The sequence below is a fragment of the Sinohyriopsis cumingii genome, chromosome 13 (assembly GCF_028554795.1).
Source record: "Sinohyriopsis cumingii isolate HCF-2022 chromosome 13, ASM2855479v2, whole genome shotgun sequence".
Taxonomy (NCBI): domain Eukaryota; kingdom Metazoa; phylum Mollusca; class Bivalvia; order Unionida; family Unionidae; genus Sinohyriopsis; species Sinohyriopsis cumingii.
The window spans coordinates 9,761,326-9,779,369 of NC_142973.1; the positions used below are offsets into that span (position 1 = coordinate 9,761,326).

General features: G+C 35.4%; 1 protein-coding gene across 3 annotated transcripts in view; it reads left to right on the top strand.

The window, feature by feature from the left end:
* LOC149784928 (cytosolic non-specific dipeptidase-like) overlaps window positions 1–18,044 on the top strand; it is a 91,603-nt gene that overhangs the window by 52,972 nt on the left and 20,587 nt on the right. For all 3 annotated transcript variants that reach the window (XR_016425334.1, XM_089978554.1, XM_089978553.1), the window contains exons 7-9: window positions 2,365–2,438; window positions 7,238–7,312; window positions 10,690–10,834. Coding sequence is in view for 2 of the 3 variants with exons in the window: in XM_089978554.1 (XP_089834680.1) it covers window positions 2,365–2,438; window positions 7,238–7,312; window positions 10,690–10,834 (294 nt within the window). In the remaining variant the exon portion in view is untranslated. The remainder of the gene's footprint in view (window positions 1–2,364; window positions 2,439–7,237; window positions 7,313–10,689; window positions 10,835–18,044) is intronic.

Genomic DNA, 18,044 nt, shown 5'->3' on the forward strand with positions numbered 1-18,044 from the left:
TTGAAGAGGTGGTTAGCAGCTGTGGCCAAGACATGAAGATGAGTTCTTTTGAAATCTATGACAATCTCTGCAGAGCTGCTTTACTTCAGGAGGGATGCAGCCTTGTAGACATCCAAGGTTTTGCTGGATCACAGCAAAAGCCTTTTCTGGGTCACCCCTGTGGATGCTATTCGGAGGGCTAATCTGAACATTGGCCTTTCAGGGTCTGAGGGAATCGCAGGATTGGTCCCTGACCACAGTACCAGGCCTTCTGGCTAAACTGTGAAGAAATCTACCTATTCTGGAAGGTGTACAGCTTCTCCTATGTGGTTTAAATAGGGAAACAAACCAAAACGATTCCTATTTTAAAATCTTTTCATACCCATCAGTCTTTTGTTGAGATGGCTGGTGTCAGGGAGTAAGTTGACAGATCACTTCCCTTTCCCTAAGGATTTAGGCATTCACCCCTAAGGAGTCACACACTCTGCTGCAAAATCTTCTTCTTCCCAACATGCTAGAATAATCCTTGGTCAGACCTCTTGGATGATGTGTAGATGCCTTCCCACAATAAGGCTTCACTTTTGGAGGTCTCTTTCAAGGACCCTCTTTTCATTTCACCATCCCTTACTGGTATCTCTTTGAGAAGAGGTGTACAGGAATTATGCAATAGAGAAGGTGTAAAGCATAAGAGGATTGGGTGGTGTTACGTATATTTAATTTGTTAGTCAGTTTCTTTTTATAATTTTTTTATTTCATTATGTGCTATTGTAATGTAACATTGTATGTTGAACATAACCTTGTGCAAAATCAAGTTTATTTTCTACTTAACCTGAACTGTTGATTTCTTTATTTTTTATTTTATTCTGTCAACAACTAAAACATAGCTAAAATATTTTCTATGTGTATGGGTTTATTATCAGGATCATTATTGATAGAAGAAAATGTTTATTTGGGTCTGTATCTAGGTTATTGGGATTCTCCTACAATTTATCAGGTGTACCTGACATTGTCCAGATTATTCTATTCAAGTGATTATTTTCTCTGGAAACAGTGCTCATAAAAAAAAAATATTCTTGAATGGAGACATTCACTGGGATTTATAGCGAATTGTAACTGGTCTTCATTCACTGGGATTTATAGTAAATTTTAACAGTGGTCTTCATTCACTGGGATTTATAGTGAATTGTAGCAGTGGTCTTCATTCACTGGGATTTATAGTGAATTGTAACAGTGGTCTTCAGTCACTGGAATTTATAGTGAATTGTAATTGGTCTTCATTCACTGGAATTTATAGTGAATTGTAACAGTGGTCTTCATTCACTGGGATTTATAGTGAATTGTAACAGTGGTCTTCATTCACTGGGATTTATAGTGAATTGTAACAGTTGTCTTCATAGATCTTCAGAATACCAACCCACAGGAAATTTCTTTGTCTGGGACAGGAGATCTTTAAATTTCTGGCTCTTCTTTTTGAGCTAGCTACTGCTGTTAGTTGATGGTTGTAATATCAGCTCATTAAAGTCCGGAAGGTCACCGTTTTCTAGTACTATGATGACTAGTTGATGTATATTGTCCTCATAATGTGTCCTCATTTGAAGATGGTGACTCAACTATAGTTCGTTCCTCACAGCATCGTGAATGATATCCGCAGCTGTTTCTCATTGAAGTTTCATGTCATTATCTCAGATTGTAGCTAAAATTACAGAGTTTGTTCCATGCATGAATGATTTAAGCATAATTCATATTGACATAAAATACAACTCCATTCATTTGATACATGCTAAAACAGAGGTCTGTTTACATGTAACCCACCATATTCCTCCTGAGTTCAGGAAGAGTCCATTTTGCCAGAAGCCAAGTACTATTTCACTGTAGCCAACATGCCAACTGCAAGGGTAAGTGCTTTTTTTATTGTATCAAGTTTTAGTGAGATGATCAGTCTCCCTTCTGACTGGCAAATCCATCAGTACAGTAGTGGCACCTAATGTATTGCAGCAATTAAAATGTAGTTCTGGGGTGGTGAAAATTATTTTAATTTTGTGATATTTACCTGCTACTGTTGTAAACAATCCCTCATCCCACCCTGCTCTGATATCATGTAGTCTTGGACCAAGTCACAAGATTGAAGAATATTCCATATGTTGGCTATGACAAAAAAGTCAGACTGGGATCATGTTCTTTTTAATTCTGTGCCTCAAATTTTGAATTGGAGGAGGAAATATTAGCTTGGACTATGGACTTAACATACAAGAAACAAATGCAGGGTAATAGTAGCAGTACATTTTTCATAATTAAAGTTTTAGCAACAAAAAAAATACATTTTAGGAAAAGAACTTTAAACAGTTTCACAGTTGTTGCTAATTTTGTTAACTTATTTTTTTTCAGGGTGTAGACTATGTTTGCATATCCGACAACTACTGGCTTGGCAAGAAAAAACCCTGCATCACATATGGACTGAGGTTTGATATACTCTAAAGTAAAGCTTGAATCTAAACTTTTTGATTTTGCACTTTGAGACTTCAGAACATTTTTGTTTTTGTACACCATACTTCATCATAGAAACTTAAAGTAGAATTTGTGTAGAACAGACAGTTGAGGGACTGACTCGTTCTGTCCAGTCCAATATAAGCTGGTGTCTATTAATACAAAACTAATGTAATAAGAAATTATGCAGTAAATCTCTCTCTCTCTCTCTCTCTCTCTCTCTCTCTCTCTCTCTCTCTCTCTCTCTCTATATATATATATATATATATATATATATATATATATATATATATATATATATATATATATATTCAGTAAAACTGTTACAAGTGACTGCTGCTATGAGCAACTGCCTGTCATTTCTGACCACAATCGTAATGTGCAAATCGATTTTATTATATAAACGCTCTGTTGTGAGTGACTACCTGCTGAACACAACCAGCAACCACGAAGTCTTGACAGAATATAAATTTCCACACTGCTATGAATGACTGCACTTCAGAAACAAGGATAAACTCCACTGACCTTTATTTAATCCCTGTAACAACGACTGCTCATACTGTTTTTAAAAACATATAGGCTGGCTACTGATATCTGAAATATTTTAGGTATGCTTAAATTGTTTTATAGTTTCCATTGTAAACCAGACTAAAATACATGTAGATTATTCCCTAGTCTAGTTCCCTGCTTCAAATGCTCACTGCACTGTTCTCTGCTATTTGTATAGGGGAGAGCAAAGCAGGGAAACCAGACTAGTTATTCCCGCACTTAGCCTGCTTCCCAGCCTTATCGTCAAGTAGGACCCTGAATCTTTATGAATGACCGTATCACGAGAACATAGACACCATTGACCTGTATGTAATCAGTTGTTACAATGACCACTTGATTAGTAACGATTGTTCTGATAAAAAACAAACATAAAAAGAATATAAAGAAAATGAATGTGGCTACCAGGCTAATGTACGTGTAACGAATTGCCATTGTAGTGCCGAAATTGACGCAGTGGTCGCGTATATTGTTTTTGGGGTTAATCCGTATTGCCTTGGGGTGAATAACAGGGTTCTCACACTACTGGGAAATCAGGAAAAAGTTGGGAGAAATGATAATTGGGAACTTTCTGCCACCACTTGATCCCTGAAACAATCACGTAATTGAGTCGTAACTAAACTGATTGTGAGTTAAATTTATTGACTTCTAACCAGAATATTTGGAGGGTGCAGTATGGATCATTTGGTTGCTTGCAATAAACTTATATGCTGAGTCAATCCAAATGCCCAGTGGATTAGATTTGTCTAGTAGACTTTTATTTTCAAAGTCAGCTCAATATCTATATCTTTCCTTACATGGAAGGTATGAAAAACCAGTCTAGCATCACAAGAGGCCAACATGGTGGTGGCAAAGCATAGCCACTTACCAAATGGCGTTGCAAACTTTAAATGTTGTTAGATTGAGTGACGCATGCATGAAATGGATATGAAAATTACTTATCAGAAACGATTTCATATGCTAATATATGTGATCTTCAAATGTAAATGTGATTTCATGTATAATGATGGAAATATACCTTTATTGCTATATGATTTTGTTTTCAGGTGAATGCATACAATATTTTAGCAAGAACTGTTGACAAAGAATATAATATATCTACAGTGATTGTAGTTTTTTTTCTTTAAATTGTTCTGAAACTGGACCTTGGAAACTGGACTTTTTGTACAAACCTGCTATGAGAGACCGCCTGTCTTGCGGTACCATTTTTGTTGTCAGAAGTGACGGTCTCTAATAACAGGTTTCACTATATATATATATATATATATATATATATATATATATATATAGATAGTTCTCACTGGGATTTAAAACTAGGAGTCGAGGACTCCTAATATGGTAAAAATAGGAGTCCCACCAGCAAATGTTGCAGTACCTTCCCAGAAGCATGTTGCAGTGGCTAAATGTCCATTAAAATGCCAGGAATAAACAGATATAAAACTTTGTTTTATTTATTTGTAATTATTTTTTATTCTTTAAAATATTATGTATTAAAATTGATATCATGTACAGATATCGTATTCCTTAACTACAATATAGTTCATTTTCATCTATGTCGCATTTCACAAAATTTTCCTTCTTTGACTCGCATCAGTTGTGTTAAGGTCTCATGCTTCATTTTGGACCTTCCCTTCATTTTGATTTTGTCTGCACAATAAAACCTCTCACATTCATGGATATCACTGGTGACACCAACAAAATTGCAGATAGGACTGCAAAGTCTGGAAATACATTTCTGAACTCTTGAAGCAGAGTTGTACAGGCTTCTGTCACTGCAGTTCAATGATTTTATGACTACCAAGAAAGTAGGTGGTTTCATGATGTCTCATGCCAAGAAAATGTGGAAGTTTGAAGATTATAAGAACCAGTAGTTGCCATGGAGTTTAATGTCCACATTTTTTACACCACTGGCATAAAGCTTTTTTTTGTCCATCAGAATAAATTTGTAAATCCAAGGAAAGTTTTTATTCCAAACTCTAAGCCAGGCATCACATGCTTTATTACACTTGGCTACTGTCCCATTAAAACTATCAGTTCTAGCAACTTTAGCACAGTTCTGAATCTCATTAAAATCTTCATCAGTTTTCCATTTAACCCCAAAATACTTACCCAAATTTGCAAACGGCATTTTGTCTAAGTCTCAACATGTCTTGATTTCAAGGTTGCATGCAATATTTATATTACTACAATCGAAAATGAACACAATAACAGGGATCACACTGGGCTTCTCCAGTATAGCAAATTGCAGTTTTTTTCCTTGTTAGCTTACAAAATATACCCTATGGCAGTATTTTTGGCGACAACATTTTTGGCTGATAAAAACTGTATATACAGTCTTGGGATTGGAATGGAGCAATTCAAAGGCACCGTGACTGGAAGCTGCAAACGTGGATATAAAAATGCACTGAAATCTAATGTTACATAAACAAATCCTTATTTCATACTTACAAACCACCTTGACAGTGCATTGTTATATCATTATCCACTTATGCTGATGTCTGGCCTTGGTATTGTATACTGTAATGTAATGAAAATAGCCATGCAACTAGCTAGTTACAATCAGTCAATTCTGAAGGTGAGAACAGGAAATGACTGCAGTCAACCAGGTGATGGCAATTTCTTTTTTAAATGTACCAGAAAAAATAGTTTTACTGCAGCTTCATAGAAAACTGATTAATTTTAAAGCAACGATATATGCTAAGCAAATAAAAAAAAATCTGTCTCAATGTTCTACAATTATTTGATGTTGCCGCAACAATAACAAACAGGTATTGGTTTGGTCCTTCAGAGAGAGGCTTTAGCGGCACCTTTAATAACACATGTACCTTCATCAAAGCTAGCCAACGACCTTTCATCAAAGGAAGTCAGCAACAAACTTAAATAAAAGCATTGTTTAATTTTTCATAGTGATTGGAACATATTTATTGTGTCGCAAAAGTTTGCAACAAAAAAGTGCATATGGAGGACTCCTGCATGGATGATTTTCTGCGTCCCAGATAAAATAAATTGCATCTAAATTCGCGTAATTAAGCTAATTAAGCATTTTCTCTCTCTGTCCCTCTCTCTCTCTCTCTCTCTCTCTCTCTATATATATATATATATATATATATATATATATATATATATATATATATATATAAACATTGGACGTCATTAATTTATATACTGTGCCTTTTTGGCTGGCATATAAATGGTCTCAGAGCATGTTGTCACTAAGCTGAAGTAAGGAGTTTTACATTTTTAATCTGGACATAAATTACTTATGTTCTCTCACATCAGTGGTCATGCAAGTTTGATTTTTTTGTACATAGTCTATCAGGGTCTTTCAGCTATGGAATATTGTCTGTCAAAGTAAGGTATTTCTTGGGACTGGTTTTACAAATATACATTTATATATTTAAGTACAGTATAACCTGACTTGAAAGACCATAGTTTTGAGAGATCATTTATAATTTTTATACTCTCACCAAAAGGTGGAGCCTATTATGTTGTGATAATATCTATCCATCTGTTGCCAATGTGGTTTCTGCACAATAACTAGTTGTCCAATGTTTTGCACCTGGGATATGGAAGAACCATATCGATTTAAAGTTTAAAGGTCACTGTGGCTGAAAGGAGGAAAACAGTTTCTGCATAATAACTTCACCACCATCTTCAGCTGCCAAGTTTGGCAAATAGCTTGCACTTGGAGTAAGGAAGAATCCTATTGATTTCAGAAGGTCAGGTAACTGACTGAACAATGGTTTCTGCTCAATGACTTAACTTCTCCTCCATCTTCATTTACCATTCTTTGGGTTACACTTGGAGATAAAAGGTTGAGGTCACTGAATGAAAGAAGAATAAATAGTTTCTGCACAATAAAGCTATCTTTACATTACAGACTTGGCTTAAATTTTGTGGATGGCACTCATTTATGGTCCAGAAGAAGCCTTTTAATTTCAGGGTAAAATTTTTAAATGTCAAGGTCACTCACTCGAAAAAGAAAAACTTTCTAACCATATATTTCAGTTATATACATTGATGTTGGTTTGTATGTGTGTGTGCCATTCATGGTAGTGTTATTATGATGCCAGTTCACATTTTATCCTTTAGTGACATTCTTTATATTCATTTTTTGCCTATAAGTGGTAAAGTCTTTATATTCCTGCCAGGTACTGTGTGCATTTAATTGATCATAAAATCCATATGCATGGTTGTTATAGTGTCTTAAATGCATTATGTATTACAGGGGCATCTGTTACTTCTTTGTGGAAGTCGAGTGTGCAGCTAAAGACCTCCACTCTGGGATATTTGGAGGAACTGTGTAAGTTATACCAATTGCCATGTAAAAGATATAAAGAAGGTATATTTTAGCTGTGCTGGTGATAGACTGACCAGAAGAGTTTATGGGATGGTCTGTTGGCCTTCATTTGCTTTCCAATGTCCCTGTGTCAAATAGCACAAGTTTATTATCAAGAACAACTCCTAAACTACTTGGAGGATTGTCATGGAACATTACACACACATTCATCCCATGGTCTGTTTGGTCCTACATGAAATTGGTTCTGCTTGCACATCAAGTATGTCCACTTCTTGCACATCAAGTATGTCCACTACTTGCACATCAAGTATGTCCACTACTTGAAGACATTTTATCACTACGTCTGCTGAATGGCTACTCATATCAACAGGGATTTCGCTAAAAGATTTCTTATGATGTCTGATTGGTTATGAATGAAAAATGCTGCTTATGAAGATGCCATGGCAACCGTCTTGAAAGCGTGGTATTGCTACTTTTTTCCTGAATGGAAAGTCCTATTGATATAGGTTTTCACTAGAGGAGGACTTATCTAGCTGGTCCAAAACGAAATTGATTCCACTCTGATATAAAGATGGCCAAAACAGTGGCCATTTTGAAAATCGTATTGCTACTCTTCTCAAATAGATTATTCTATTAGCATGAGGTTTTCACTAAAAGACTTTTTATGATGTATAGATGGTCCTAAATGAAAATGGTGCTAATTTAATATACAGTATGGCAGCCATCTTTAAAAATTTGTATCAGTGCTAATCCTGAACAGATTGTCATATCAGTATGGGTTTTCACCAGAATTTTTTTGTTTTTTTAGTTGAACTTAAATATAAATTGTGCTGATCTGATATGCAATATGGTTACAATATTTTCCATCTTGAAAATCTTATCGCTATTCCTCCCAGAATGAAAATAATGTCATCATGGGGTTTTCACCAAAAGTCTTCTTATTGTGTATAGATTGTCCTAAATGAAAATGGTGCCAGTCTTACATCCAGTATGGCTAATTTGAAAATCTTATTGCTAAATGAAAATGGTGCCAGTCTTACATCCAGTATGGCTAATTTGAAAATCTTATTGCCTCAGTGGTCTGCACTTAAAAAGAAGAAATGGTCTTATTTTGAATTTCTGGGAATTATTTTTGGACAGTACAGCATCAGTTCCTTTAAGGTACTCTTGTTTTCTGAATGTAGATTGTAATGCTGTAAGGTTTATTATTTAAAGCACTTGTTAAGCAATAGAAACTGCTCCGGTGGCCTAGTGGTTAGAGCGTCCGCCTCGGATGCGGGAGGTCGTGGGTTCGATCCCCGGCCGAGTCATACCAAAGACTTACAAAAATGGTACTAACAGCTGCCTCGCTTGGCGCTCAGCGATAAGAGGTTCGTGTTAGGACTGGTTGGCCTGGTGTCAGGATAATGTGACTGGGTGGGACATCATGCTACATGTCTGCGGCATGATGCCCCAGTACTAGGCATCACTATAAACTGTCACACTGCAGACATCGTAGTGATATGACTGAAACATCGTTAAAGCTACGTTAAAAATCCATAACACACACACTAAGCAATAGAAAGACACAAAACCAATTTAAATTGAAAAGGAAGAAGATGATAGCCATATGAGAACAAAGGTTATTTGAAACAATGAGCACTTGATTTTGAATTCCAAATTTTTTGGGAATATAGCAGAGAGAGCATAGTAATTTCTAAAACTGAAGGATTCTTGGCCAGTTATCTTCATCTCAGTGAAACAGGGATTGTTATGTATATCTATAATTTTTGTAACTCCTTGTACACGATTTTATCTAATTTTTGTAATTTTTCATTCATGGCTGGTCCAAGTTGTACAGATTATCTTTAGTTAGATTTTGCCTACATGACTAGGGCCTGTTAAGAGCCAAACATTACATAGGATATAAAAATAGATGCTCACATATGTGTTGACAATTACTAATATTAATCTTAATAATAAGACTTAATGTAAACTTTGGGTTAATTTCTCATTGGCTGATGGGGTTTGGATGGTTTTAGAAGAATTCATTTGCTTCCCATTTGTTGAGCTAGGTCATATGAATAGACAGTTTTGAGATAAATTGAGTAGTAAGGTCTCGCACATGGGGTATGTTGTGAAATATAGTTGTGATAGAAGGTGTATATAAAGAGAGTACTGACCAATCAGATTTGTTCCGAATTTTGAGTCGTCATCATTTCGTGTGTTCCTGTTGTATGTCTTGCAGACATGTTTTATGTTGTACTTGGATATTATTCGAGATGAAAAGCATTTTTGTTTGGGCTGTTCAGTGGAAATAGAATGTGCTCATTTTTTGGACTGTAATATTATTCTGGAACTATTGTGAATTATTCAGAAGAGTTCTGGATGGTGTCATTTGGACAATGTCATGGTTCTTGGCAGACCAGTGCATTTCCAGTTTGAAATTTATATGGAACTTTACCTTCTTTTGGACTTTCATAAAACTTTATCAGGATTATTTTGGATTCACTTCATAGTACTGTAAGTTCCTTTCAAATTTTCATTTACAACATTGATAATTAAATTATCTGTTAAGCTTTACAAAACTTGTTGCTTTTGCTCTGTTCTATTACTTAGTTTGTGTAACAGGATCATAATGCTCTATCAGCAACTAAATGAATATTTACAATGAGATATGAAATGGATCTATGATTATAATATTTGTTAAAATTTAGAGTAAACCTAGTTGATGCCAGATATAAAGAATTATGCTTAAAAGTAAATGGTATAGCAATTTTAACTGTTGAATATGCCATGCTTTTAGTTTTCCTTATTGATAATACTTTATCCTGGTCCAACCACTTTGAATAGGATTAGAACAGGCTTTATGTCAGATCATTTCCACATTTTATATATTGCTGTAGTGTGTGGGGGAGAACACTGTAATTCCTTTTATGCAGAGATTATACAGTTTACAAAAAAGAGCATCCAAGGAAATTTGACTTTTCAAACATTGATAAACACAAGTCAAAGTTTGGACACCTCAAATATCAACAATAATTTTGACTTGTTGGTTTGAGTATGTATGCATTGGGTTTAACACCATGTCAGCACATTCCAGGTGCAGTTTTAATTACTTGCCAAATACTTAATTACTCTTTAATATCGCTGTACCAATGTAATGAAGTGCACAAAACATAGTTATATCCCTTGCACAATACTTTGTCACACAACAGTTATGCAAATTTAACCTCATGCAACACTGCTGCAAATGATAAAAAAGTAATCCTTATTTCTCATGTTATTTACACAATTGACCAAAAACTCGATGTTTAATTATCTTTACTCCCATCTGTTTAAAAACAAAGAAGCTACAAAATCTTTTTCTTTAGAGAGTCACCATTTCATCTGTTTTTCAGTCATGAGGCCATGACAGACTTAGTGACATTGCTGGGAAGTCTTGTGGATTTACATGGAAGTGTCCAGATTCCAGGAATCTATGACTCTGTAGCACCTGTCACTGAGGAGGAGAAGAATTCTTATGGACCCATCGACTTTGATAAGGTAGGCTGAATACAGTTGAACTTCCCCAATCTGACACTGTTGAAACCAAAAATGTGATGCTGTCATAAAAGTTGCTTGTATAAGAGGCTTGTTAGAATGACCTCACTAGGACCAGATCATGTGCCAGTCTGCAGAGGAAGCCAGAATAAGTAGAAGCAATTTAGAGTAATTTAATTATAACTGAGTACATTGGGCAAAAAAATGTGTTTCCTATTGCACTGGTTTTAAAATTAGGGTAGGTAGGTTGTTTTTTTAATATTCTCTCACTCTCTCTCTCTCTCTCTCTCTCTCTCTCTCTCTCTCTATATATATATGTGTTTCCCTTTACACATGCTTGTGCGTCAGGGACGTATGCTAGAGAAAATTGATGCACATGTTTTGCTGCCGTGCGGGTTTTTTTACGCAAAGGATTGCATAATGAGATGAGGATTTATTTAATATCCAATGCTTTGGATGAGGGATGGCATCGTGTATACTTCGAGCATAGGCATAGACTGGTACCCTGTGTTGTACTCCACTAGTTGTATAGCAACGTAGGGAACACAAAAAACAGGGAACCAGACTAGCATAGGCAATGTTATGCTGGAGTAACTTTCCCTAATCTTGTGAGCTCTCATGCTATTTCCATCAAGCTCAGCAAGATGTTATCCAGATGTATAACCTCAATGCTTCTTGCACTAGAAATGGATCTCCATATTAAAACTGCGTGCACTAAGAATCATTAGCAAAGAAGGTGAAAGAAGCAGAACACAAAAGAGTAACTGTGGAACTAACTTTAATGAAAAATGGAGAAAATAATTCCCTTGACTGGAATACGGCACATACATTAGGATTACCGGTGTGACTTCTAATCACGTGATTGCAAAGACTGCAAAAGTTAATAATTCTTTTGTGACAAGGTTTAAGAAATTTAAAAAACCTGCACTTGTTCACCACAAGATATCTGGAGAACACATTATCACCCAAGTCATTCTTTCACAACAAAGAAATCAGTAAACTTGCAGAGATAGATGCGTTATTTGGATTACAAAGTCAGGGGGTCATTGCAGACTTTGTTGGTTTTTAACTTTGCTGCAATTAAAATAAGATTTTAAAGTTCCAGTGTAACTTATTAGAAAGAAGATGAATCATTAGCCTCTTTAATTTTTGGATAAATGTGTTCTAGAATGAAGTACAATGAAACTGATGATATTACACATTTTATGGCAGACAGTAAATTAACTGCCATTTGGTTAAAAACATTTATTAGGCTTTTTGTATTGGATTGTAATATGTTGGTCTATAATATTACTACAAAAATATGTGTGACTTTAAATTAAAAGAAAGATGAACTAATAAAATTATTCTTTAAATGGACAATGCATTTGTTTGTTAATTGTGCATAGTGGTTTGTTTGTATATTTAGAGAGAAAGGTAGTATTTTGTACAAGTTGCAATATCCCATTTCAAGCTGAAAAAGTATAGGTCTGATGAAAATTTGTCAGTACAGTTTTGACCCCCACATTTTTTATTTGACCCCCAGTTCTGACACCAAGGTTGTTTTTTTTTTATCCTCAATTTTACTCCCCTGGGGGACATATATATATATATATATATATATATATATATATATATATATATATATATATGATATCTCAATATCTACTCCAGAAACTTCAAAAAGTTCAAAACACAGCTGCTCGGATCATACTTAGAGTACCACGATCAGAGCACACCTCCCCGCTGCTCTGTACCCTACACTGGCTATCCATTCAATCCAGAATCAAACACAAAATTTGTTCTCTGTGCTACGTTTTACTGACGGACTCTAGTCCAACATACCTATCAGACCTCACCCATGTGTACACACCAGCAAGATACTTACGCTCCTCTTCTGACAATCGTATACTCATTATTCCCACTATGAAAACAAAGTCATATGGACAGCATTCTTTTGCATACCAGGGCCCAGCAACGTGGAATGAATTGCCCACTAAACTTAGACACAAAGACACAGTGATCCCATTCAAGAGTGCTCTCAAAACTCACTTATTTTGACTGCAATAACAAACTTAAAGACCTAATAATGTTTCCTACTTAAATATTCTCAGCATGTTTTTTATGTTTTCTAATTTCATGGTATTTGTTTTTGTAATCATATCATTATATATGTTTTTTATCTTATAGGTCTTTGTCTAATGTTTTAAAGCGCTTAGAGCTTCTAAAGATTAGGCGCTATACAAAGTTCTCATTATTAATATTATTATTATTATATATAATTTACTAAGCAAATCAAGTACTGGGCTAAACCAGCTCAATTAGATGGACAAATCAATTTCAGAAATTTTTTATTTGTTTAAATTTTGAGGGGATGGAGGGAGTTGGCAATGAAAAACAGTGATGGTCAGCTGACCAGAAACATGTATATTTAGTTTTTTGGCCTTCACAGATTGTTTCATCATTCACAATTAAATAATGTCATGATATCTTAATATCCTTGAGCTTTAGTAAATCGTGATTTTTAATCATCATGAAATTTAAATGAATTTAGCAAATTCATCTTATTTCTGGCATTACATTTTCAAGACTTGCTCATTCTTGATGCCCATAATACAGAACCATAAAGTTTCATCAGATTTAATGAATTCCTTCCCATCCCATTTTCCATTTTTATGATGCATTCTGTTATATTTCATGACTGAAACATATCTAATGTTTGAAAGCAGTCATTTTGTTCACATTTTAAACCAAACAGAAGTTTTCAAGGTAAGCAATAAATCTGCTTTCCCGGAAAAGTCCATTTACAATGATACATAAAAGGTAAAAACTGTCATCTGCATCCAGTATTTGCAATGTCCAGCTGTAATAATTCTACATAAAAAAAACTTAACAAAATTAAAATGGCAAGCATTGTAACTCTCATTACATGGGTTCAAAAGGGCATAATACCCCAGGTTACAGAAATTTATGGAATTTTCGAGCATGTGTCTCATACAAAGAACAAATCACTCCTGTTGTCTGAAAAAAATAGAGACAGAGATGGCAGCCATGTTAGTAATGAATGCATTTGGATTCAAACGCAACAAGATGACAGTGTCTGATAATCCTTGACAATGATCAGGTTGGAAATTTTCAGTCGATGAATGAAATGAATAAGTTTTGTGCATTTTTTTATATCCCTGATGCTTTACATTTTTTAAATAAATATCGGGTACAAACAAACCATCAGGTATGTAAATAATACAGGTTTAAGTGTCATTTAACCCTTAATCTCGTGCAAGCACCTTTGGATGCCTCTACTCCATTGTCATGGAAGTGCATTTGGACACCTCTACCCGATTCGCATGCAAGCACCTTTTGACTCCTCTACACCATTTTCATCGAAGTGCTTTTTGGCGCCTGCTGTAAACAGCAGCCTTTTTTAGTGGTTTTTCAAAGCTCCACCTTCAGGGAAACCCCCTATTATATACTACATTCATTGGTGTGAATGACCTATACATCAGATCACATGGTCTCTCTTTAAGATCTGGTCAAAATCTATTTAAGGTAACAGGGTCATATTCTCCACTCTCCAAAATGGAGACAGAGGTTTTTGTTAGTACTTTCTTGAGTTTTCATGATTATAATCACAACTATGAAAGCTTCAATAACTTTAGTAAAGGCTCTGATATTGATGTAGGCAGCAATTAGTTTTTATAAATTATTAAATTCAAATGATTTAGCAATGAAGACGCAAAAAACGAGTATGTGAAATGGCAGCTATGGTTGGTCATGCAGCTTCACTGACGGTGAACAAGTTCTCTCAAGATTTTAAGTACGTAAAAAATTCTTCCATTAAAAATAATTATACAGCTGTAACGATAAGATTTTACTCTTAAATCTTTCTATACATAATATGTGTACCAGAAATGTAAAATGGTTAAAATTGATGTTAAACATAACATACTACACTGTTTAACAGTTAGCAGGCAGGCCTATGTGTATAGAGTTGAATAGGTAAACAGGTGATCTATTTATAGCACACTGCACTGGCTAACTTTTCTACATGTATGTCGAAGGGCTAAAAAGCCATACACTCTATGAGGTAAAGGGTTAAATACACATTCTATACCTATCTTTCTAGTGAATTACCGTATATGCTGTCATAAAAGTTCAGTCCAACTGCAAATGTATAAACTCTAAACCACTATCACATAATGTGTAGTTTGTTGGAGTAATCAGTAGAACAAAGAGTATAGACCCTGATATGCCCATGCATTATGTGATGGCAGAACTGAGTCAGTGCAGTTTGTAGTAGGACTTCTCTCCTGGAAACTCTGAATATGGCATCAGATTTAGTTCCCTTGGTTCAGATTTAGTTCCCTTGGGTAGGCTTAATATGTTGCCACACCAGTTCTTGTACTTAGCAAATTGGTAACCTCACCAGGACCCCATGTCCACCTGGATCCCCTTAGTTTTGAAATTCCATCACCATCTGAGGTGATGGAAAAATCAGGATGGGTTTTGGACCAAAGTGCCAATTCATGCCCCAAAACCTCACTGATACCTTTTCACAAGTGCCTTAGTTATGCAGGCAAAAAATGGTCTTGGGAATAATCCTCCCTCAAAAAATAGTAATGTGGGCTGTTTTTCTAGCACTTCAACTTCATCATATGTTGCTTTGTCATGGTTGCTACAGGCAACATGGTGGTTGTAGCATACCTCAGATGCAAAGAGGGCACTCGTGCCTCTACTTTCTGCTTATTAATTTGGGACTTCCTCCATTTAATGACCGCTCCAGTGGCCTAGTGGTCAGAGCATCCACCTCAGATGCGGGAGGTCACGGGTTCGAACCATGGCCAAGTCATACTATACACTTATAAATATCGTACTAGCAGCTGCCTTGCCACGCACTCAGCACTAAGAGGTCAGTGTTACAACTGGATGGCCTGGTGTGAGGATAATGTGACTGGGTGGGACATCATGCTACATGTCTGCGGCATGATTCTCCAGTGCTAGACATTACTATAAACTGTCATACTGCAGACATTGTAGCGATATGACTAAAAAATTGTTAAAGATATATTAAAAATACAAACCACTCACACAAACACATGCACACTCCTCCATACAACACCTTGGATAGAAATCACTCTTGGAATTAGCCATAGAAATGTTGTGTCAGACACTTGTCCAGGTGGTGGGGATCATCCCTGATTGAATGGTCTCCGCACCAGGCGGTTGCAGAGAAATATTTTCATCTGTGCAGGTGAATGGTAGACATGTTGGCAATGAAACTAAACAACAGTATTACTTTCCAGTGCCAGACCAGAGGGCATGGGTGGCAGATACCTTCAGTGTGACGTGCAATTAATTGTTTACCTACAACTTTCAGAATAATTCCTCAGGTTCTTCACAGAATCAGGACATCTAAGTGTTGTCTCATCCCAATACATCCTAAGTGGCCTCATCAATCGTGGTTCATTGACCTCCTTGACCACTTGGTTGATGATCCCAGGTAATCACCACTAACAAGGAATCTACCATCACAGCCCAAAGTGTTCTTCAAGCACAGCACTCCTCAAGTCTTCCATTTTCATGCTTGATTCTTATTTTTAAAAATGACCTCTTGGCCAGGATGAGTTATCAAACAAGATTACTGTATGCATCACTTAGGCTACAGGCCAATCAGCCTCAAAGGTTTATGATGCAAACAGAGAATTTTCTGTAGTTAGTAATTTTACAAAAGCAAAGAATTTGTAAAAATAAGAAATATGACAGAAAGCATACTGGCACAGAGACGAGACTTATGGTAGGTGATAAGTTAGTGCTGTGTTCCAATGACAATAGGGGACTATCATAGATCTATTATGGATATAAATTGTTCTAAATTGAGAGGACTTTAAAAAGGAATGAATATGTAATGAATAAATAATATAAAATACTATAATATAATAATATATATAAATATATAATGATAAACTCATTCTTATAGCTTATTATTATGCTTCTGTTCACATTATTGAGGTCAGTTGCAGTAACTCAAGCGAGTGTGGTGTATATCATTAAAACAAACACACTATGCCAGTTTAATTGCTTGTAAAGACATTTGTCTGACAATAAAAGTTGATAATTACACCACAAATTGTTTCCTAACTAGTACTTTTATCTTCTATCTATATAGTGGTGAGGAAAAGAAAAAGTAAAAATCAATGGTGTTTTGTATAAGTTCAGTGACATTAAAAGTTCAGTGACATTAAAAGTTCAGTGCCATTAAAAGTTAAGTGCCTTAAAAAGTTCAGTGCCTTAAAAAGTTCAGTGCCTTTAAAAGTATGACCACATAGTCAGTGAATGCTCCATACCTTATGTCCCCATTTAAGGAAGAAAGGCAGCATTGAATGGAAAGGAATTAGAAAATGAGTAAAAGGAGAACCAAAATATCGAGACAACTATCATTTTCATTACTTTTTCCAGTAATTCATTGTTTTGTAATATTTTCAATCAAGGAAGATATTTTTGAGAAAAATATTAAACTGTAGGTGCGTAGAATTGCTACAAAAATTGAAATCATAACAATGTAATTTTGACTGCAAAACACTTGACATATAGTACAAGTTCTTTCACAAGCACATTTATTAAACAATGGATAAAAAATGGACTAAGTGATGTAAATGGATATCAAAGAACAGCTTATAATGTTACCATATTCTTTGTCTCATACTGCTGTCATAAAGTGGTGTATGCTTTGAGCCTCATTATCTGTAAGCTCTGAGCAGATGTGAAAAGGATTGGTTTTGTACCAATCCACCATTAAAATTTCTAAACATTTTAAAAAACTTTAAATGACTCCTTTACAAAACAGCACTACAGAATTTTACCAGATTTGACAAGGTATCCTGGCAAGGAAAGCTTTTCAGGTTTCTACAGATAATACTGATCTGCTATCAAATATGACCACTGCTGCTAAAAATAATAAAACATTTAAACCTGCTGAAAATAATCAGACCAAATTGGATGGAAAGCCACAGGAACCATTAAAGTTTGTACAAATGTTACTGATTCGCCATAAAATAGTGTCACAGTGACTAAAACTACTGTATAAAGAAAATTTTAAATGACTTTTTCTCAGAAACTGCTGGAGGCCCAAAGTTGCAGAGTGGTCTGAAGCACTCAGTTACGGATCACTGCAATCTCACCTTTTTCCTTATGGTTTTGAGTCTCAGATATGGTCAATGTGGGTATGTGAGAAAGC